Source organism: Haliotis cracherodii, unplaced genomic scaffold (genome assembly GCF_022045235.1).
Source record: "Haliotis cracherodii isolate W230 unplaced genomic scaffold, xgHalCrac1.p SCAF_23, whole genome shotgun sequence".
NCBI classification, from domain to species: domain Eukaryota; kingdom Metazoa; phylum Mollusca; class Gastropoda; order Lepetellida; family Haliotidae; genus Haliotis; species Haliotis cracherodii.
In genome coordinates, this window is record NW_027266279.1 from 8,889,746 (window position 1) to 8,912,382 (window position 22,637).

Sequence of the window (22,637 nt, forward strand, 5' to 3'; positions counted from 1 at the left end):
ATGTTGAAGTATTGAAGTGTACTTATGTTGAAGTATTGATGTGTACATGTGTTGAAGTATTGATGTGTACATGTGTTGAAGTTTCGCTTATGTTGAAGTATTGAAGTCAACTTGTGTTGAAGTATTGAGATGTGCTTGTGTTGAAGTATTCAATTTTTAAAATCGAGAATGAAACAAATTCAGTCTTTGAAATTCAAATTGTGCGAAGCATGTGATCTTGACACTAGTTAAGGTAACATGTTCGGTTATTGCATTTCCCATTGTTTGAACAGGAAAGAATTATCAGGGTGTTCCATATATGAAGCCATGCTCTGGCGAGAGTGGATTATTGAATGCACAACCAGCCCGTTGATCAGCCTGGTAGATAGATCATATCACAATAAGTATTGCTAACCTACAGTTATCAACAAAATGATGTGACCACCCTTACTTTTACCGTTGAGAATAACCCCCATTGTAAAAGTAGAAACTTTTGAACATTAAACATTTTATACAACGTTGTATAGTCTTGTATCTTATACAACGTTGTATAGTCTTGTATCTTATACAACGTTGTATAGTCTTGTATCTTATACAACGTTGAATAGTCTTGTATGTGAATATTAAACCGCACTGAAGTAAATGCAGGCATTAATGAACATAAATTTAGTCTTGAAAGACTAGAAGCATATAATCCCCGGTGTTCGGAATAATATTTTGAAAAATGGACAATTTAAGACTCTTCTTCAAAAGAGTTCTAAAAGAACATTGATGTCCGAATTTCTTGCGCAAGCTTGATGTACATGTCCACCATATTCCCGGTACTCCGGTATGGAGGCATGGTAATTCCCGGTACTCGGGTATGGAGGTTTGGTAATTTCCGGTACTCCGGTATGGAGGTATGGTAATTGCCGGTACTCGGGTATGGAGGTTTGGTAATTTCCGGTACTCCGGTATGGAGGTATGGTAATTCCCGGTACTCGGGTATGGAGGTTTGGTAATTTCCGGTACTCGGGTATGGAGGTATGGTAATTGCCGGTACTCGGGTATGGAGGTATGGTAATTGCCGGTACTCGGGTATGGAGGTTTGGTAATTGCCGGTACTCGGGTATGGAGGCATGGTAGTCTGGGCGATTACTTCATTCAAGCATCACAACACTTGGCACAATTAAACAAAACCTATATTTTCAGTAAACTAGCATTTCAATGATAGCCTCGACCGCGGGGTTTAAGGGGCTCTCTCCATACATTTTGGGCCGGCCATTTTTTGTTCTGAAAAGGGCGTGTGGGTAAAGAGGAGACGTACTTTGGAAAAACAATATTTCAGAAAATAAGAACCAGAAAAATAATTTGGTCTCATATTTACACAATACAGTGACAGTGTATTATAATGACCGAAAAATAATCTGCTCATTTCCACCGTATATAATATGTCTGTTCCCTAGGCCCGGAGGTTATTTCTAGTGTAAGGACAGAACTTCAGTCTTGATAAACGTTTCAAATTCTTACACTGACGAACATTTTGAAACGACATTATTACAACTTTTTTCTACAACAGTTTTGTTTTCTTCCCTTGTGAAGCCCGACACGGTGACTGGTACAACTATAAAATATAGTTTGCCTGAAACGTTGGTTTGTTGCTAATAATGGCCTTGGGGTGACACGTACACACCTTCTGTGATTGGCCTTTACACCGCGCCCCTGGGCCCATTGTCTGACTACTTCTAGATACTTTCATTATTACCACGTGTGAACTTACACATCGTCTCTGCGGGAACATATACATAATCGATATTAAAATTTGAACAATCAGACAAAGGAATCGTTGTTTATGGCGCTTGTATCAAATTTGCTGGGACTGTCGATGTCTTAAGCCTGGAGCCCCTTTAACGAACGTTTTCTCTTCTCGCACATGCAGATTTATAATATCGATGATTGTTATCAAGCTATCCTTTGCCCTAGACACACCATGTGCACATTCAAACATGCCTTTCTGTGAGAAGCCAATCTTTAACTTCGGGATTCCTTTTAAAGCTAAAGTATTTTTAACAATAACAAATACGTCTGTCAGGCGACGTACCGTGTAACTGACTCGAGTAACGGGATAACTATATGTGTCCAGGGTTTGCCTACTACTCATTGTAACAGTACCAAAAACAACAACAACATTAAAAGTGACTGACGTCTTAACAGCAATGAAACATTGACTAGCAGTCTGAACCATCAATAAAACATCGACCAGCAGTCTGAACATCAATGAAACATTGACTAGCAGTCTGAACCATCAATGAAACATTGACTAGCAGTCTGAACCATCAATAAAACACTGACCAGCAGTCTGAACCATCAATGAAACATTGACTAGCAGTCTGAACCATCAATAAAACACTGACCAGTAGTCTGAAACATCAATGAAACATTGACTAGCAGTCTGAACCATCAATGAAACATTGACTAGCAGTCTGATCCATCAATAAAACATTGACTAGCAGTCTGTTCCATCAATAAAACATTGACTAGCAGTCTGAACCATTAATGAAACATTGACCAGCAGTCTGAACCATCAATAAAACATTGACTAGCATTCTGAACCATTAATAAAACATTGACTAGCAGTCTGAAAAATCAATGAAACATTGACTAACAGTCTGAACCATTAATAAAACATTGACTAACAGTCTGAACCACCAATAAAACATTGACTAGCATTCTGAACCATGAATAAACATTGACTAGCAGTCTGAACAATCAATGAACCATTGACTAGCAGTCTCAACCATCAATGAAACATTGACTATCAGTCTGAACCGTCAATAAAACATTGATTGTATATGAACAGGTTGAGCTATCAATAAAGCCGCCCGATACTGCAGTGTCCACAGAACCTGGTTCACGCGGAGAGTCCCTTCAAGTGAAGATCAAATCTGTAGTTTATGCCAGCATGCAACTTGCTTCCTGGAATTTTGAATCATTTCGTTCCACTGTGCACGCGCATCGGAGTCAAAGTTCATGCCTAAGTATAGTCGACCAACCAGAGCCCGTGTCGGTTTCTCCGCATCCTTATCAATATGGATGACGGCAATGCTGAAGTAAACTTTGTCAAGCTGATAATGAGGTACGTCAAACGTCATGGTCTCGTTAAACACCGGACTGACGTCACTAAGACGTACCGACGTCTTCGTTTTCTTCATGGGACGACCATCAAACATAAGGTTCACTTTCATGAAGGCATCTGAAAGAAACACGCATTAGATGTATATGCTGCCGGTGAATAAATGGTCTGTCTGCCTGTCTTTCGTGTAGTATGTAGTTCTAAATTATTGCATCACTTCGGGCTTTCCTCCCACATTAAGCTGACACGCCGCGATATAACTGGAATACTGTTAAAAGCGGCGTTAAACCCAACTCAGTCAATCTAACTTATTGCGATCGTGTGGCGATCCCCTGGCACGACCCTACAAAGGTGTGTGTGTGTGTGTGTGTGTGTGTGTGTGTGTGTGTGTGTGTGTGTGTGTGTGTGTGTGTGTGTGTGTGTGTGTGATATTTTTGAAGGGTAGAATATGAATGTGAACATACTGGTAGAAGCCTTCGCATGGTCCATGATCTTCAACCCCTGTGCCTTGATGATAGTGAGACTCAATTTCTCTGCTGTAGGCAAGTACATCAGCCCAATTTGTACCTCGCCGAGGTTTTCCTGATGTAAGAAAACATGGAGTATTAGAATATCGACAAACGTTTCATTTTGTAGACACAAATAAAGATTTTTTTTAGGAATAACCCTGGTCTATGTACAAGTGTACATTGATATATATTGTACGAATACCTCTGGCCAATATACAAATGTACATTAATATATTTTGTACGAAGTGTACATTTGGCTTACAATGGTAAGTATGTAATGACACAACACTATATTCATCAAATATTCCATTTCTACATTTGGGTTTATTCTTTGAGCAATATCAATTTCCATCATGCTTTAATCTGTGACGAAAACAGCTGAATGTGTTTCTTATCTGCCATGGGTTTTAAGAATAACTTTGTGAACATAGTGAAATTGTTTTTATCCAATTTAGCAGCTATCTAGTTTCGAAACTGGACATCTGTCATCTTGCAACAGCTGTGGTCGATATGAATCTATGTTGATTGAGATGGGCATCAGTGAAAGCTTATCTTGCACGTTACAGTTCAGATGATTCACCCATTAAGGTTATTTCGAGATTAATGATAACGGAGAAAGGTGAATTTATTTTATGCATGCATGTTCTGGAATTTGGTGTCGAGTTTTAATTAAAGGTCGATGTCATTTTTCCTAAATGACAATTTTATTCTGATTTTTCGAAAACAACGGCAAGAAGATCAGATTTTTATAGTAGCCAAAATAAAAAGCAAAATAATAAATTTTAAGAGACAACGAAAATATAACGCTGTTGCAAGTATAACAAAGTTTCACTGACACATCAGACACGGTAAGCATCCGTGCATCTATTTAAAAGTATAAGTGTGGGTGTGGGTGATGGTGTGGGTGATGGTGTGGGTGATGGTGTGGGTGCGGTTGTGGGTGATGTTGTGACTGCAGGTGCAGGTGTGGGTGATAGTGCGGGTATGGGTGATGGTGTGGGTGTGCTGCGGGTGTGGGTGATGGTGTGGGTATGCTGCGGGTATGGGTGCAGGTGTAGGTGCGGGTGTGGGTGATGGTGTGGGAGTCCTGCGGGTGTGGTTGTGCGTGCGGATGTGGGTGATGCTGTGGGTGTGCTGCGGGTGCTGGTGCGGGTGTGGATGACGGTGCGGTGTGGGTATGGCTGTGAGTGTGGTTGCGGGTGAAGGTGATTGTGTGAATGCGGGTGAGGGTGATGGTGTTTGTGATGGTGTGGGTGATGGTGTGAGTGTGGGTGCGGGTGTGTGTGTGTGTTGTTTTTTTGGGGTGTGTGGGGGTGTGTGTGTGTGTGTGTGGGGGGGGGGGGGGGTGTGGGGGTGTGTGTTGGTGTTGGTATGGGTGATGGAACGGTTGTTGGTGTGGGCTTGGTGTGGGTGTGGTGGTGGTGGTGGTGATGGTGATGGTGATGGTGAAGGTAAGTTCGCCTGGGTCGCCCTGATAATTCTTCAAGCTGTTTAGGTACCCTAACCGTTCATCAACTTACATCAACCGGGGGCTGCAGTGGCTCGTCAAACACCACCTCCGTCTGCGTGGTCCACTCCACCCGTGACAACGGCACCACGACCTCGCCGACTACAATATGCCTTGTGTAGCGGTCAAAGTCGCACACCAGCATTTTCAGTGTGTAGTGGTGGATCTCGTTTGCATCAATTGGCACCATAAATATCTCGTTGAAAGCGGGGTCTGTGGACCTGCGCAGTATCTTTGTCTGGAACTCCACATCGAGGTTGTTCATTTCGTGCTCCCTACTCGCCTTGCCCCTGAAGGTAAAGAAGCTGCGTGGAGCCCGGTACAGCCTCACTTTTACATAAGGTGTCATGGCGCCGTCGGGATCGGTGATTGAAAAGTTGCTCAGCTTCTGGACTCGTATTGTAAGCCTGCCGTCGACTCTGTCATACATTAGACCAAAGACAAGGGAAGCTTTTTGAAATAGAAATATAGTTGGCGAAGAAGGGGACTGGGGCTCACTCTGAATAGGTTTGAAGACGTGTTCTTTTTGGTGACGATCCTGAAATATACATTGTCAAAGTTGTGACAATTGAAACCCATGGTTGACATTCGTTTATTTTGTTCGTTTGTTTGTTAACACCACACTCAGCAATATTCCAGCTTTGTGACGGCGGTCTATAAATAATCGAGTCTGGACCAGACAATCCAGGGATTGATATCATGAGCATCGATCCACGCAATCGGGATACGATGACATGCATCAACCAAGTCAGCGAGCCTGACCACCCGATCCCGTTAGTCACCTTTTACGTCAAGCATGGTTTGCTGAAGACCTATTCTAACCCGGATCTTCACACCTTGACATTCAAAAGTATGTTCGAAACAATGATGTGGTTCTAAGTCATCGTTCTAAGGTGTACAGTGTTCTTTGGGAGAGGGTATAGAATACGCCGTGTACTGTTTTGTGAGGGGAGAGAAAATGGATCGGCTGATGACATAGTTCATATCAACTGCTGGGTTGCCTGGCTCAGACTCGATTGTTTACAGACAGCCGTAATAGGGCTGCGATAGCTAGAGTGCGGCTTTATTTAACATTCACTTTCACGCGGTGATATATTCAACCTCGTTAAGTACACTTGGTCACACTGACGTAGATTCTCTAATATATTCATCTGTACAATGACAATCGAAAAGCTGCATTGGATCACCATCATCAGAGATTACAGTAACTTGAACATGCAAGTCATGTGTTACCTGTTTCATCTCAATGACGTCATGGGAACTGTAATCTGACCAATCGGAAGTGTCCGTGTCTTTAAATGATTGTAGAGGCTGCCAGAGACTGTGTTGTTCGGGTTTATAGTATGGAGTCGCGTGCGATCCTGTCGTGGAGCCATAGGCTGGCACTTTCTCCTTGCCCTTTTTCTCTGGAAGAAATATTAATATGTCTTACTTCTTTTGCACCAGGGGCGGTGGGGTAACCTAGTGTGCGCTCTTCACCCCGGGCTCGATCCAGGTACAATGTCACTCGCTGTTATATTGCTTGAATATTGCTAAAAGCGGCGTCACATTACACTCACACACTCACTCTTTTACACCAAGGGTTCAGCCTCCCGTCAGGACATAATAGGTTTGAATGTGAAAAAATATATGAACAAAATTATCAGCTTCAATGTGTGTATTTTGAAGATATTGAGGTTGTTAAAAAAACGTTACAACATTTGGATGTTAATTCATCATTAGTCGGGATGAGTCTTAGAGAACTACCTCAGGGTCACGATGATCTCTCGGGTGGGACAGCACAGTAGTGTTGTATTGGAACAAACTGCAGCAACCAATTGTTTAGTTGATAGTAACTTCACAAATATAATTCCAGTATTGAAATCACTGTCAGGCCAGTTTTGCTATTGTTCGAGGAACTGGGTTAAATAGGAGAAGCCTTGTTTGTGGACCCTTGTCCATAATACAAGTACATTAAGTTATAAATTTATCATTAAAACATGCTTTTGGAAAACAAAAGTATATTTAACAACACTTTTCCGATATGTACAAGGTAAATTATGTTTTCGTAAATCTGCGAAGATGTGGATTTCATTATTCCCTGATCATAAGAAATGTGTTTATTAATCACAATCAATAAGTGTGAAAAGGTAAGCATATCCTGTCCCACCGTCATGAACACATGCAAAGGCAAGTCAAATATCATTTTGTAGAGTTTGATTGCGTGGACTACATACTGTGGTCAACGCCTCAAACTGCTAACCTTGAGTATCCTGGTCTCCGTTTCACAAATAAAAGCGACAAAACTCTGTCTGTAGTCACAAGAAATCTCGGCCAAAAGTAGAGTCAAGCGAACGATTCCGACTACATCATGAGCAAGGAATCACTACCTCGTGATAACACTAGGTGTTCGCGAGAAGGTGAAGGTACCCTGCCCTGCAGGTGGCACACATCACAAACACATGCAAAGCCACTGTAGCGCTAGGACTAGGGTAAGCATATACTAGTTTATCATATAATGGGCAGGTTTCTCGGCAGGATAAAGCCAATGGATAAAAATGATATCCGTTGGGGTCATAAGCGGATAGAGATGCAAATATCAAAGGTCAAGTAGGACTACTTTCACTGTTTATAAACAAACATGGCGTCGTCCTCGTCATTCGGCGATCGAGTCAAAATTAACCATCAGGAATCTGGATAAATAACAGGGATAATTGCTATCATTATCAAAAGAACAGTCTAATATACTGAAAATCAGTATCTAACTGTGACGTAGCTAAGGCATTTTATAAGTTTTGGCTACTTTGGAGGTATAAATTTCGAAACAACTTTGGGAGGGCGCGAGGCCTAGCCAAGCGGGATCAGTAGCAATATCTGTGCTTGTAGACCTCTGCGACTTGAAACCTTCTCCATAAATCAAAATAGTTGGATTTGGCCGAAATATGTTTGAATTGTTACCTTGTTTGGTTTTGTCGCTGTGTGTACATCTGACTACACTTCTTAACGTTATGACAGGACAGACCGACTGTCAACAACGTCTGACCGTGCCCGTCACGTCTCATAGACTAGGGCTAGAGTAGCTTCCCTTTGACAAAGGGCAGTTACTCTAGCGGACAGACCGATGGATTGCCGCGAAAGGCAATTAAAAACTACTGTTGTTTTGCGTATATGTTGCTTCGCCACTGTATAAGAAACAGATTTCAGTTGGAACTATATTGGCTACTGTCACTGTCCGACTGACACATCACTTACCCTGTGACGTAATAAATATTAATGCGCGCATTCCAGGAAAACTCGCAATGTTTCGGTAATGTTTCTGAGAGAGGGATAGCGATTTTAAAGCACAGAATTAAAACATGACATTATATGATAAAGAGGTTATCACGCTTGTGTGTTTGGGGATGGTAAATATCCTGTATTAGGAATAAACACTATGTATTTAGCTCGCCAAGGCTCGCTAAATACAATGTTTATTCCTAATGCAGGATATTTACTATCCCCAAACACACTCGCGTGATAACCTCTATATATTGTACAGGCGTTTCCAAAGTAGTAACGCTTTTACTGCTTCGTGAAACAGGGACCTCATCACATGACCTCATCACATGACCTCATCTCATGACACCTGGTGTCATTTATGTAACTTTACGGTAATTCGCTTCCATTTGTTGTTTTTGTTTAATGTGACAGAGCTGTACGTGTGACTGAGTGAGTGAGTTGGGTTTAACGCCACTTTGGACAGTATTCCAGTTATATCACGGCGTGTCAGCCCAAAGTGATGCAGGTCTCAGACGTTTATTGTTGTAAAAATCACAAACACGGGTATGTTGCTGACAAACCTCGAAACATAATCCGTGCGAACATAGATTCGAACCAACAGTCATAGGTTTGTGTGCCCAAGGGACGAAACTCCGCACAGCGAATTGCAGCGCCTTGGACGACTGCGTTAACCGTTCCTCTATGTATGTGTGAACTAAATTAACTATTTCAATTTAACATATGAACGTACCTTTTTCATCCTTTTCTTTGCAGGGACAGATATGGTAGAGACAACAGAGGGGGCTGATGGCACAGAAGACGAGGATGCCGATAGTGAAGAGTGCTGTTAGTGCTGCTGCTATTATGACGAGCTTGTCCCAAGGTTCCAGGTGGTATATAACTGGAGCCTCGGTTGCTGACATGTTCTGGTGCTACCTCAGCCCATCTAGCTCTGGAAGGGAAATGGTTGTTCTATAACAGTCACCATATACAGTGAGTGAGTTGGGTTTAACGCCGCTTTGAACAGTATCCCAGTTATACCACGGCGTGTCAGCTTAATGTGGGAGGAAAGCCCCAAGTGATGCAGGTCTCAGACATTTACCACTTCGTAATATGTCAAGTACACTGTATACACCTTTTCATCAAGTACACAGTATAGTGAGGTTGTTCTCGGTATTGGACAGCTTCGCACAAATAAGAACGTTGAATTGCAAAATAACTCAAAATTGGGATTAGTCCATTAAAGGTCAAGACACGGTACACGGCAATGAATACCCTGTACCTAACAATATCTGTTGTTTGATATTTTTATACCCATCACTGGAAAACATTGTTTAAAAAACTATCAAGTTGTTATCAGGGTGACACAACAGTAGGTGGAACAGCGCAAAGACGTACTGCACGTGCTACAGGCCCACATTATGCTGTCATTCCCTGTACCGTTGTGTGCCTGCACGTGGAGTCAAAGACAGTGACGCGTAATCCGATTTCCATTGTGACGAGGCTTGTATATGTCTCTGACGTCATGTGTTGCGTGATGTGGGCCTGAAGACCTTACAGTATTCACCTTTTGTCATTGACAAGTGATGCTTGCCGTGAGAGGCGACTATGCTTGTCGTAAGAGGCGAATATGCTTGCCGTAAGATGTCTCAGTCGTGTTGTACTGATATCTAAGTCGTGTTGTACCGATGTCTCTACTGATGTCTCAGCCGTGTTGTATTGATTTCTCTACTGATGTCTCAGTCGGGTTGTATTGAGGTCTCAGTCGGGTTGTATTGATGTCTCAGCCGTGTTGTACTGATGTCTCTACTGATATCTCAGTCGTGTTGTACCGATGTCTCATTCGAGTTCTACCGATGTCTCAGTCGTTTTATACCGTTGTACCGATGTCTCAGTCGTTTTATACCGTTGTACCGATGTCTCGGTCGTTTTATACCGTTGTACCGATGTCTCAGTCGTTTTATACCGTTGTACCGAGGCCACAGTCGTTTTATACCGTGGTACCGATGTCTTAGTCGTGTTGTACCGATGTTTTAGCCGTGTTGTACTGATGTCCAATTGTTGATGTACACTTAGAGGGCCTGCTACACGTGTACAACATATCTCTTCAAAGTTTTTAAGTTCAAATTCACCATTGTGAGATAATCTTGGGTTGGAACCCGAACTGTTTGTGGAAACTCCACACACACGCGCAAACGCATATACACATACACATACACATACGCATACGCATACACATACACATACACATACACATACACATACACATACACTTATACATGCACACGCTCACGCAGGCGCACATACGCACACGCACACAGACACGCACACGCAGGCACACACACAACAGGCACATACACACAGGCACGCACACCTTTAAATTATGCTTGAAAACATAAATATGCTTCAAATTGTGGCAAAAAAATTGTCTGCCACCAAAAAATATATTTTTGCAAGATATTTAAGAAAATATATTTAGGTTGTTAGTTGTAATTGCAGCTGTGGGTGGAATAAAATCGAATTTCAATACAAAATTTGCTGGAATATTGCTGAGTGCGGCGTTAAACAACAAACAAACAAAACAAACAAACTATCAATTAATGTGACAGACAACGAAATCAAGAGTCGAAACCGATTACATGTATTTTCAACGTATGATCAGTCGCCATTATCTGCCGAAACAAATTCCCAGGCGTAAAACGCAGAATGTTATAACACTTGTATGAATGGATCACAGGATGTTCATGCAAAAGGTGAACACATCTCGCTCCACTGGAAGAATTAGCCACTCACACAATGTCTACGTGCAAAGTCAGCGAGCCTGATCACCCGATCCCGTTAGTCGCCTCTTACGGACCAGTCACTTCCCACTCGAAACCGCCAGTGTGTGATTTTGCATCCAAATATGAACATGAAATGTTGATTATGCAATGAATTCAATGTGACTGTCCAACACATTGTCAGTGGATGCCCCGCTTTGGCACAAACACAGTGTCTTAATTAAGTGACATGATGGGTGGCTCGATCCTTTTATTACCGTCTTCGCAATGCTTGTGGTTTTGAGACAGAGGTCCATCCATGGTACGACCCGGAATATGTAGAGGGCGTCATGGAAAATGATAAATACAAAATTCTTTGGAATAGGCCCGTATACAGCCTCAGGCGTATCCAGGCCAACAAACCTTTTAGATAAATCAAACGAAATATCATTAAATTTTCTGTCCCCTTTGACACTAATGTGATTGACAGGATTAAGGAAAAACATGGCAAATATGCGGACCTCGCTTTCGAAATGTCACGCTTGCATCCCAATGACCAAGTTGTCCGACTCCCCATTGTTCTCGGTGCCTTAGGTTTGGTACCTCCCAATCTGTTGACTGACATTGGGAGAGTACCCGGGTTTGCTTAGGGGAATACAGCCCTCCTGACAATCTAGGTAGTGCAGAAGGTTCCAGTGTTGGGGAGTCTTCACATTCTCCGAAATGTTCTGAGTGGGTTTGACTAGGCAGCGCTTCGTTGGAAAAGTCCCACTCGCTGTCTGGGCTGCGTTTAGAGGGGGCAAGGGCCCTGAGCTGATGATGAGCCTAACCAGTCTGACTGTGCCAAACCCTCTTTGCTGCATTTTTATAATTTAGTCTGTAAATAATAATAATGATGATGATGATGATGATGATGATGATGTGCATAAGTATCACTTATACGTTTGAAGCATTGCGTATTGAACCGTTTATTAAGTCAAAAGCTTATAAAGGCCTACGTCAAGGGATATTGATTTACGTTTAAGCGTTTTTCAAACAAGGCGCACATTAACATTACAGCATGTGTTTGTATTTGTGAACTGTCGGTACTGACACCGTGTAGGTGGGCCGGTGTTGTGGTACATTGTGCTCGAGTTGATAGATTCCTTTTCAGATGCATAATACAAAGATATATATATTAACTATACGGACAGCTGTTGCATGTAGCCATGATGTTGACGAACTTACAGAGTTTTGAGTGTATAGCGTTAGGGCTGCATTATATTTCTTAAGTCCTTGAATCACAGAACATAGGAATACATGGAAACAGAACCGTTTCTCTTTATTGTCTCGACCGGTGAAGATCCGGGTTAGAATTAGTCTTTAGCAACCAAGGCTTGCCGTAAGAGGTGACTATGCTTGTCGTAAGAGGCGACTAATGGGATCGGGTGGTCAGGTTCCAGACTTGGTTAATGCATGTCATCGTATCCCAATTGTGTGGACCCTTGCTCATGATGTCAATCACTGGATTGCCTTGTCCAGATTCGATTATTTACAGACCGACGTAATATAGCTGTAATATTGAGTGCGGCGTTAAACAAAAAAACAACAACAACAACAAAGCAAACTTAATTGTCTCGAAGTGCGGTTTCACTAGCCTTTGCATTAGGCTTAATCGTTAACGTTTTTCAGGCATCGCCGCGTCACTAAATACTGCGCAACTGTCATGTATATTGCCACTTAAACAATATTTTTTTTCAAATTCTCGTCGTCATATGAAGCCTACTCTATTATCCATAAATAAATATGCTCGACGACTGTCGTCGTTTTAAACGGCCGGGTTCAATGTGCGTCCATTTATGTTTGTTGGTATTCTTGGTGGAGGAAAAATGTGCCCGAGAAACGTTTAAGTTTTTTATGAAGCCTAGTGTAGAAACGAAACATGTGAGTAGAACTAGCAACTTTTTGAATGAGTGAGTGAGTTTGGTTATACGCCACACTGATCCCTACATCACCGGGATGAATGAGGGAGGCTCGAGGTGATGCAGGTCTTAGACACATACCACTTTGAAATGAAGCGAGTTTGTAAGAATAAGGGTTATTCAAAGGTAACAATTTGTACCTCTACTGGGTACCATGGGCACTCCGGACTATTTCACGGGGAATAGTGAGTGAGTGAGTGAGTGAGTGAGTATGGTTTTACGCCGCTTTTAGCAATATTCCAGCAATATCTGTTGCATCTGTTGTATCTGTGGAATCTGTTGTATCTGCTGTATCTGTTGTATCTGCTGTATCTGTTGTATCTGCTGTATCTGTTGTATCTGTTGTATATGTTGTATCATTTGTATCTGCTGTATATGTGGAATCTGTTGTATCTGCTGTATTTTTTGTATCTGTTGTATCATTTGTATCTGCTGTCTGTTGTATCTGTTGTATCTGCTGTATCTGTGGAATCTGTTGTATCTGTTGTATCTGCTGTATCTGTTGTATCTGTGGAATCTGTTGTATCTGCTGTATCTTTTGTATCTGTTGTATCTGTTGTATCTGCTGTGTCTGTTGTATCTGTTGTATCTGCTGTATCTGTTGTATCTGCTGTATCTGTTGTATCTGTTGTATCTGTGGAATCTGTTGTATCTGCTGTATCTGCTGTATCTGCTGTATCTTTTGTATCTGTTGTATGTTGTATCTGCTGTATCTGTGGAATCTGTTGTATCTGTTGTATCTGCTGTATCTGTTGTATCTGCTGTATCTGTTGTATCTGTTGTATCTGTGGAATCTGTTGTATCTGTTGTATCTGCTGTATCTGCTGTATCATTTGTATCTGCTGTGTCTGTTGTATCTGTTGTATCTGTGGAATCTGTTGTATCTGCTGTATCTGCTGTATCTGTTGTATCTGTTGTATCTGTGGAATCTGTTGTATCTGTTGTATCTGCTGTATCTGTTGTATCTGTGGAATCTGTTGTATCTGTTGTATCTGCTGTATCTGTTGTACCTGTGGAATCTGTTGTATCTGCTGTATCTGTTGTATCTGTTGTATCTGTGGAATCTGTTGTATCTGTTGTATCTGCTGTATCTGTTGTATCTGCTGTATCTGCTGTATCTGCTGTATCTGTTGTATCTGCTGTATCTGTTGTATCTGTGGAATCTGTTGTATCTGCTGTATCTGTTTTCTCTGTTGTATCTGTGGAATCTGTTGTATCTGTTGTATCTGTTGTATCTGCTGTATCTGTTGTATCTGTGGAATCTGTTGTATCTGTTGTATCTGCTGTATCAGTTGTATCTGCTGTATCTGTATCTGTTGTATCTGTTGTATCTGCTGTATCTGCTGTATCTGTTGTATCTGCTGTATCTCTTGTATCTGTTGTATCTCTTGTATCTGTTGTATCTGCTGTATCTGTATATGTTGTATATAGCATCCGTACCAGAGCATCGCATTGAAACAATACAGAAGTTGAAATCCGTCCACTCTGTCTTCAACTATAATCTGGCCAGGTAAACCCTTTGCATGTGTCGGAATGAACCCAGCCACAATGCCACAATTATCTCACAGCTGCGTTATTCATCACCATAAATGTGTCTGGCATAATGAGAAAACCTGATAACATCATTATTTATATTTATTAGATATCATATTTCGTTAATGATCTTGACGTAAATCTTCATCGTTGATAAGGAAGCCACATGCTTCATATCTGAATATGATTGCGAAGCTAATTCACTACTCTTTGGGACATCGTTAGATATATAAATAAAAGTGACAAAACCCTTTCCATATTCATCTCTGTCAAAAAGACAGTCGATTGTACGATTCCGACTATATCATAAGCACGTGAATCACTGTCGATGTGATTGATACCAGGTGTTCGCGAAAACGGTGAGCGTATCCTGCCCCACTTGTGCACCCATCACAAACACAAGCAAAGGCAAGTCAATCAGTCTCCTGAAAAACACACGGGAATATGACGTACAAGTCAAAATAGGGAATTGCATCGGACATCATTTTTGTCACTGATTTGGAAATGTCCTCCTTGAGTCTATAATACATTTTGAAAGCTTTACCGAGGCCTTGAATGTTGTTGTAACCTTTATAAAACAATTTCTGGTGGGAGTCGCATGACGCTCTTTGAAATCTTGGAAGAAAGAGCATGTATGACTGTACCTAAACAAATGTGAAATTTAGACACCAATGGCCAGAGCTACAGGAATATTGCTCTACAAAGTTGACTTTTGGAATGTTAAAGTCATCCGACTTGTCATACAGTCTTGTGGGGAGTGTTTTGTCACTCAGAATCTTTATGCAAAATATGTAACAGGTGAAGCGGTCTCTCTGGTCTGCTTTATTTCTAGTTCAGGTGGGTAAACCAGCGGAAGGGAATATTTCAACGATATCGGATCATCGATATACCTGAAGCTCAAGTTAAACTTCTTGGCCAAATTACCTTTTTTCGACTTTTCCAATCCGAACAGAAATTCCGATTCATGCAAAAAGAAAGAGATCAGCAAGAAGGGGAGCACAGTTGATGCCCATGGGGGATGCCGAAAGCCAACGTTTGTAACAAATGAACAAGTAGTAAATATGCTTACTAATCAGTAGCAAGCATTAATTGGGCAAAATATGTCCTTAGTGTTCCAAACTTGTTAGGGCCGACTAATGACGACCTGGTGATTTGACTAGGATAATTGTGTATTGCCGTGCCAACAACATAACTGACACAGTGTGTACAAGATACTTGCTTACACATACACACGACACACTACACACGACATACGTACACGCTACACACAACACACTACACACATACACACTACACACGGCACACTACACACTACACACAACACACGTCACACTACACACAACACACGTCACACTACACACTACACACGACATACGTACACGCTACACAGTCTATAAGTATAATGAAGGTACAACTGCGCACTTTTATCTGCATCTATGTTCACCAGTATACATAATGAAAAGTACTGCTTTCTACTTGAGTTGTTTGGGTGAGTGAGTGAGTGAGTATGGTTTTACGCCACTTTTAGCAATATTCCAGCAATATCAAGGCGGGAGACACCAGAAATGAGCTTCACACATTGTACCCATGTCGGGAATCGAACCCGGGTCTTCGGCGTGACGAGCGAACGCTTTAACCACTAGGCTACCCGACCGCCCCCTGAGTGGAATCAATTATTTCACAGTCGGAAAATTCATGACTTGTGTTTTGTATGGCTTTATTCAGCTGATATGAGTCGACCATGATCGAATGTGCATTATCTCAAGACCCGTGAAGATCCGGGGTAGAATAGGTCTTCAGCAACCCATGCTTGCCGTAAGAGGCGACTATGCTTGTCGTAAGAGGCGACTAACAGGATCGGGTGGTCAGGCTTGCTGACTTGGCTGATGCATGTCATCGATCCCAATTGTGTGGATCGATGCTCATGATGTCATTCACTGGATTGTCTGGTCCAGACTCGATTATTTACTGAACGCCGCCATATAGCTTGAATATTGCGGCGTTAAACAACAAACACACAAACAAACCAACATTAGCTCTAAATAGAAATAAACTCCAGGGCGTTTTCTTGACGTTAAATGTGTCGGCCAAAACAAATTACACATTAATTATGTATAATAAACCCACACGGTGTCAATTATGTCTGATGCAATCAGTCATGGCATAATGGTTCTTTAAGAGAGGGCAATATATTAATTGCATGACGTATTACCCGTGCTAATGCCCATAAAGGCATGATTATATGGGACCAAGCATAAACGTGCAGATATCTTCAAACGTGAACCGGAATGATCCAGTTGTGACCAAGTTAAAGTTCTGACATTTCCGATGTAGGTCACATTCCCGCACGACACCCAGACACACGGGAAGCTGGGGGCAATAATTGCTATCGGGGACTGGGGATGGGGTTGGGGGTGGGGGTAATTATGGATGACCTGGATCTGCCCTATATAAGAGTAAATAGCAAGGAACGATTGAGTGACGCTGGAAGTGCAAATATTATTCAAACATACATGTACATCTGAAAAAGCGTTCGCTCGTCACGCCGAAGCCCAGGGTTCGATTCCCGACATGGGTACAATGTGTGAAGCCCATTTCTGGTGTCCCCCGCTGTAACATTGCTGGAATATTGCTAAAAGCGGCGTAAAAATATAACTCACTCACTCACTCAACTCATTCAACAGAGATACATTCAACTCATTTAACAGAAGCTATATTTCGAAAACTTCGAAATATCGGATATAGCGAGCCTTTTGCTAATCAACTGTAATTCACTTTTTTGGTCCATAAGTTCTAGTTCTTGAATTTATGTTTTGTTGTCATTTCGAATAATTCGTAGCTCATAAATTGTTAAGCGCAGTCCACCAACACAGCCCACCATGTAAGTTATGTTAACCTATGTTGAAATAATGTGAATATGTTGTCTGAGTTGCAAATGCAAATATGCTAATTTACCATCTGGCAAAGTAAAATAATTTCGTATGTTGCAAGAATAGGTTTGTTGTGTTGTGTTGCGTGTGTGTAGAAAATGCACATGGTGTGATCTGTCTGGAAATAATGCAAATGTCTTGTTCCGTTTCCAATCAACATACAAATGACACACATATACGTTATTACCTACATTCCAACTGTTTCATGCCAGCATTCCTTTGCAGTCAAGATAACCTTTTTTATGTAGATTTGAGTGGTTTTTTGATTTTGCGTTCACATTACAATTATATACATGATGCTAGTCCCGATCGAAGGGATACTGTGTATAGCTTTTGCTTGATAAATAATATGATCTGAGAGAGGTACAGATGGTTGTTTTACGGTGGCAAATAATACTGGCAGTTTAAGACTGATAATGATGATGATGATGATGATGATGATGATGATGATGATGATTGCATAAGTATCACTTAGGAGGAGGAGGAGGAGGGTACGGTGATGATGATCATAGTGATTATATGTTTTGTTTGGAAGTTTACACGATATACGGCTTTTCAATTGGACGAGAGGTCGGTCACATGACCGCGAAATTGACGTTCATAACTTTATGAACGACACAATTTGACGTTCATAAGTTTATGAACGACAAAATTTGACGTTCATACGTTTTTTACAAGACCGTGTTCTTGAAATGACGGACATGTAAACTGTGACGGACTACTTCCACATTCTTGGAGGAACCCATGGAAGTTCCCTTGCACGAATACATACAGAAGTGTATTTTCTGGTAATTTAAACCCTTCAATCTAGAACTCAACGTTTTAGCATACAGTGAGGAACCTGAGAGTGTTTGACTGCATGATCGTTCACGAATATCCTCTACGACCGATCCTTGTGAATAAAACGAAGACATGCACATCCAAACTATCGTGGTATCGACTCGATCCGTGTCTAGACTGACAGTGAGAGTCTACAGCAATCTATGAATTAACCTTACAATCACGTTTCAATGATCGACCAATTGATCAATGATGACCAACACATGTAACCGCTACAGGTTCATTAATTTACAACTTCACGTTTATAGTGTCGGCCATTTTGACGTCTTGTACTTGATGTAAATGTATTACGACGCGGTGTCATTCTGACTGACTTACTTAGTAGTTCTTTACACACCTTTGTCATCCAATGATGAAATTATTTGAATACATTTGTTGTAAACAATCTACAACAGATGTTCCCGAAGAGCAGGCTGAGCATACATACGCTCTCTTTTTGAGGAACTATTTTGTTCCGCGACACAGCTGGTTGTTGTATTGCTGTCAGTGTAAACATGAACTCACAATAGATCCTAAACAAAATTGAGTATAGATCTACACCTACATCCTTCGAGGTAAAAAATAGATAAAAAAAAAATAGCGCCAAACATTGTATGAACGTCGTCGCAAGCTCCAACGTTCATACATTTAGGCCTCACACTACGCAGGTTCAGACTCCAATGAACTCACACAAAGTGAAAGTCATTTCTTAAATGATGGTAATGATGATGATGATGATGATGATGATATATACAGGTCATAACCCTCAACCCTAACGTTCACATCACTTAACCGCATAGGAGATGTATATGCTTGATGTATTTTAATTATATCCACTTCTAGATACATATTTATCTTAATGCCATCATATACTCTCATGTCTGCACAACCCATCGTTCCCGTGCTGAGACCGCATCTCATAGTCTAATGAGGAGGGCCTCCAATTGAAGTATTTATCTCTTAAGTCAAAGTTAGATTAACATTGGAGAAAATCACCAAATTATACAGATCGTGGACGTTTAACACGTGGTGAAACCATCACAAGAACTTGTAGAAGCGACCATTGACCATTGACCGCTGCCCATTCGTCTGGTGGCAACAATTCCACGTACTAGGGTTTGGCTACGATTCGTAAATATACCATGCTGAGTTCCGTATGTAATTATATATGGGCCAGGAAAACCAACTTGCCTGTCTTCAGGGAAATACCCTAATAATTATATCAGTTGCTTCAGTATGAAACTATTACATTAATAATAATTTTATCAAATTACGATTATCATCAAACACCTAGTTTCAGTCCTTTTAGCAGCTTCATAAATTAAAATACAATGTAATACATTTTGCTTATACTCCTCGGAGTGTCTAAATGTGAGTTGCTTGGATGTGTTGTCATGCTGTGGATGTATTGTCATGCCGTGGATGTGTTGTCATGCTGTGGATGTGTTGTCATGCTGTGGATGTATTGTCATGCCGTGGATGTTTTGTCATGCCGTGGATGTATTGTCATGCTGTGGATATGTTGTCCTGCCGTGGATGTGTTGTCATGCTGTGGATATGTTGTCATGCCGTGGATGTGTTGTCATGCTGTGGATGTATTGTCATGCCGTGGATGTGTTGTCATGAAGTGGATATGTTGTCATGAAGTGGATATGTTGTCATGAAGTGGATGTGTTGTCATGCTGTGGATATGTTGTCATGCCGTGGATGTGTTGTCATGAAGTGGATATGTTGTCATGCTGTGGATGTATTGTCATGCCGTGGATGTGTTGTCATGCTGTGGATGTATTGTCATGCCGTGGATGTATTGTCATGCCGTGGATGCATTGTCATGCCGTGGATGTATTGTCATGCTGTGGATGTGTTGTCATGCTGTGGATGTATTGTCATGCCGTGGGTGTATTGTCATGCCGTGGATGTGGTGTCATGCTGTGGATGTGTTGTCATGCTGTGGATGTATTGTCATGCCGTGGATGTATTGTCATGCTGTGGATGTGTTGTCATGCTGTGGATGTATTGTCATGCCGTGGATGTGTTGTCATGCTGTGGATGTATTGTCATGCTGTGGATGTGTTGTCATGCCGTGGATGTGTTGTCATGCCGTGGATGTGTTGTCATGCTGTGGATGTGTTGTCATGCCGTGGATGTGTTGTCATGCCGTGGATATGTTGTCATGCCGTCATGCCGTGGATATGTTGTCATGCCGTGGATATGTTGTCATGCTGTGGATATGTTGTCATGCTCAAATAGGTAGATCACAGCGAGAGGTAGCCAATATGCTCATTGTGACTCAGTCTATTATTTGCGAACTTTGGAACTGGTTTCTGCATCAACACTATGTTAATGATCGGCTTAAATAGTGGTCTTCATAATAAACCTTGAACTAGCAAACCGACAAGCTGTCATTTGTCAAATGTATATTTTATTTGTTACGATTGTCAATTCGCTAAACTGTAGCCCTGTTTAATGAGAAGTTCCGGGTTTCAGGGTCATATCTGGTCTCCAGCAACCTAAGCTGGTCGTAAGAATCAACCAAATGGGTCGGGTTGTCAGGCTTGGTGACTTGTTGGATTGGTGTGGCTCGTTGCAATATTTCTTAGTGCGGCTTCAATAACAAATAACCGTATCGGATGTCCTGTTATGTAGACTTATTGTATGTAGACACAATCGGTTGTATCAAAATTGGAATGATCGAAAAGCGACAGTTGCTCATCTGATAGCACACAGCGGATGTATTTCTGAAAACTTTTTGAAATCCCATTCAACCTTTCTACACGTATTTCCAAGAAGTCATTGCATCATAACATAAACCATCTAATTTACTGTTTATAAGCTCTTATAATAGTTTGCGTGCAATGTTCAGAGTCCCGGTGGTTCTGAGTCACGTGATCAGAACTTTGGAAGAGAAACGTCCCCAGCCATCTAAATGATGTTCCCCGACACTTCCATCTTACCTTCACTTGTCCTGCTCTAGCCGGAATTCGGGTACATGGGGCTCCAACAAACAATGGATTCAGCAGATCCGTCATTCTCGTGCACCAAAAGATATATTCCGGGAAAACACCATCAGCCAGGCCATGAACGAAACGGTCTATGTGCAGAGGATGTTTGTGATCCTTCCTCAGCCAATATGGCGGCCGAGCTGACAGACGACAGTGGGTGTTGACGATCCTCGCGGCAGCAGATGTTGCAAGTTCAATACCAGGATACCTACAAACACATGGGACAGCTCGCTTCGTTGAGGCCTGTGTGTCCCTGTGTGAGGGAATGTGCAGATGCCTTCAGTGTCACAGCACCGGCCAACAAACAGTAGGAAATGATTGTAGGTTAATAGAGGATATTACAGGGTGATTTACGAGGGATGAGGCTCATCGTCACGATGTAGGCTGTTTGGTCCCTTTGTTTTCAAATGCAACGTATCAACATATTTCTCTTGAGTTAACGTGTAAGTGTTAAAATAGAATATTATATTTCTCCCTGGCCTGAGCTTCTGCATATACATGCACAAGGTGGATATAAATACTCGTAGATGAAGTGTACCTTCACACATATGTTATCGATTATGAAAATGTGGATTGATGTTTTAAGTATTCATTTTCAGTTTGTTCTTATACAATGACCTTGTTTATTGTGAACGGCCATAGATACTCGTTACTTCAGACAATTGACTGACAGCGGTCCGCATTAACGGGGTTTCACCCCAGAGAGAGAATGTGGACGGTTTCAGTTGTCAGAGCAGTGAGTGAGTGGGTGCGCGGGAGAGTGAATGAGAGAGTCAGAGTTTGTCATATTCAATTTGTGTGAGACACCGGCTGCAGACAGAGGGCTCCAGTCGTAAGGTCATGTTAAGATATACCGTCACCTTTCTGATGAATAGTTGGAAAATATGGAAGACATTGCAGCAATTTGAATTATTTTGGAATTTCTACATACAGGATAAGTGTCTGTGTTCTTGTGGGAATCTTGATCGGACAAACCACATTCATAAAGATTTTATTTCAACAGGTGAGGTTGACATGCAGTGAGTGAGTGAGTGGGTTTCGGAACGACGAGAACAGCCACATGGAACGACGAGAAAAGAAATGTGCAGTGGACGGGTGGCCTTCTGAAGTTACAATTACGTCCCTTAGTCGTGCAAGGATCCACTTGTCAAGGATCCGAATTTCAGATTATGTTTTTCTTCTACATATGTTTCTTGGTCTGTCCGAACCCGACCTGAAGTGGTGTAGTGGAGCACGTCTGTGACTGGAGTACTAATGGGCTTTCATTCTATATTAGGGGGTTACGGGTG

General features: G+C 41.7%; 2 protein-coding genes across 2 annotated transcripts; both read right to left on the reverse strand.

Moving 5' to 3' along the window:
• Window positions 1–918: 918 nt before the first annotated feature.
• On the reverse strand, window positions 919–21,641 carry LOC139471568 (synaptotagmin-A-like). The gene is made up of 6 exons (XM_071253946.1): window positions 21,301–21,641; window positions 9,096–9,296; window positions 6,341–6,513; window positions 5,121–5,645; window positions 3,556–3,673; window positions 919–3,211 (listed from the first exon to the last, which is right to left on the reverse strand). Exons 2-6 carry the CDS (start codon window positions 9,265–9,267, stop codon window positions 2,898–2,900), a joined length of 1,302 nt encoding a protein of 433 aa, XP_071110047.1. The 5' UTR covers window positions 9,268–9,296; window positions 21,301–21,641; the 3' UTR covers window positions 919–2,897.
• LOC139471974 (putative uncharacterized protein DDB_G0271606) lies at window positions 13,484–14,512 on the reverse strand. The gene has a single exon (XM_071254480.1). The coding sequence runs from the start codon at window positions 14,510–14,512 to the stop codon at window positions 13,484–13,486; it is 1,029 nt and encodes a 342-aa protein (XP_071110581.1).
• Window positions 21,642–22,637: the final 996 nt, after the last annotated feature.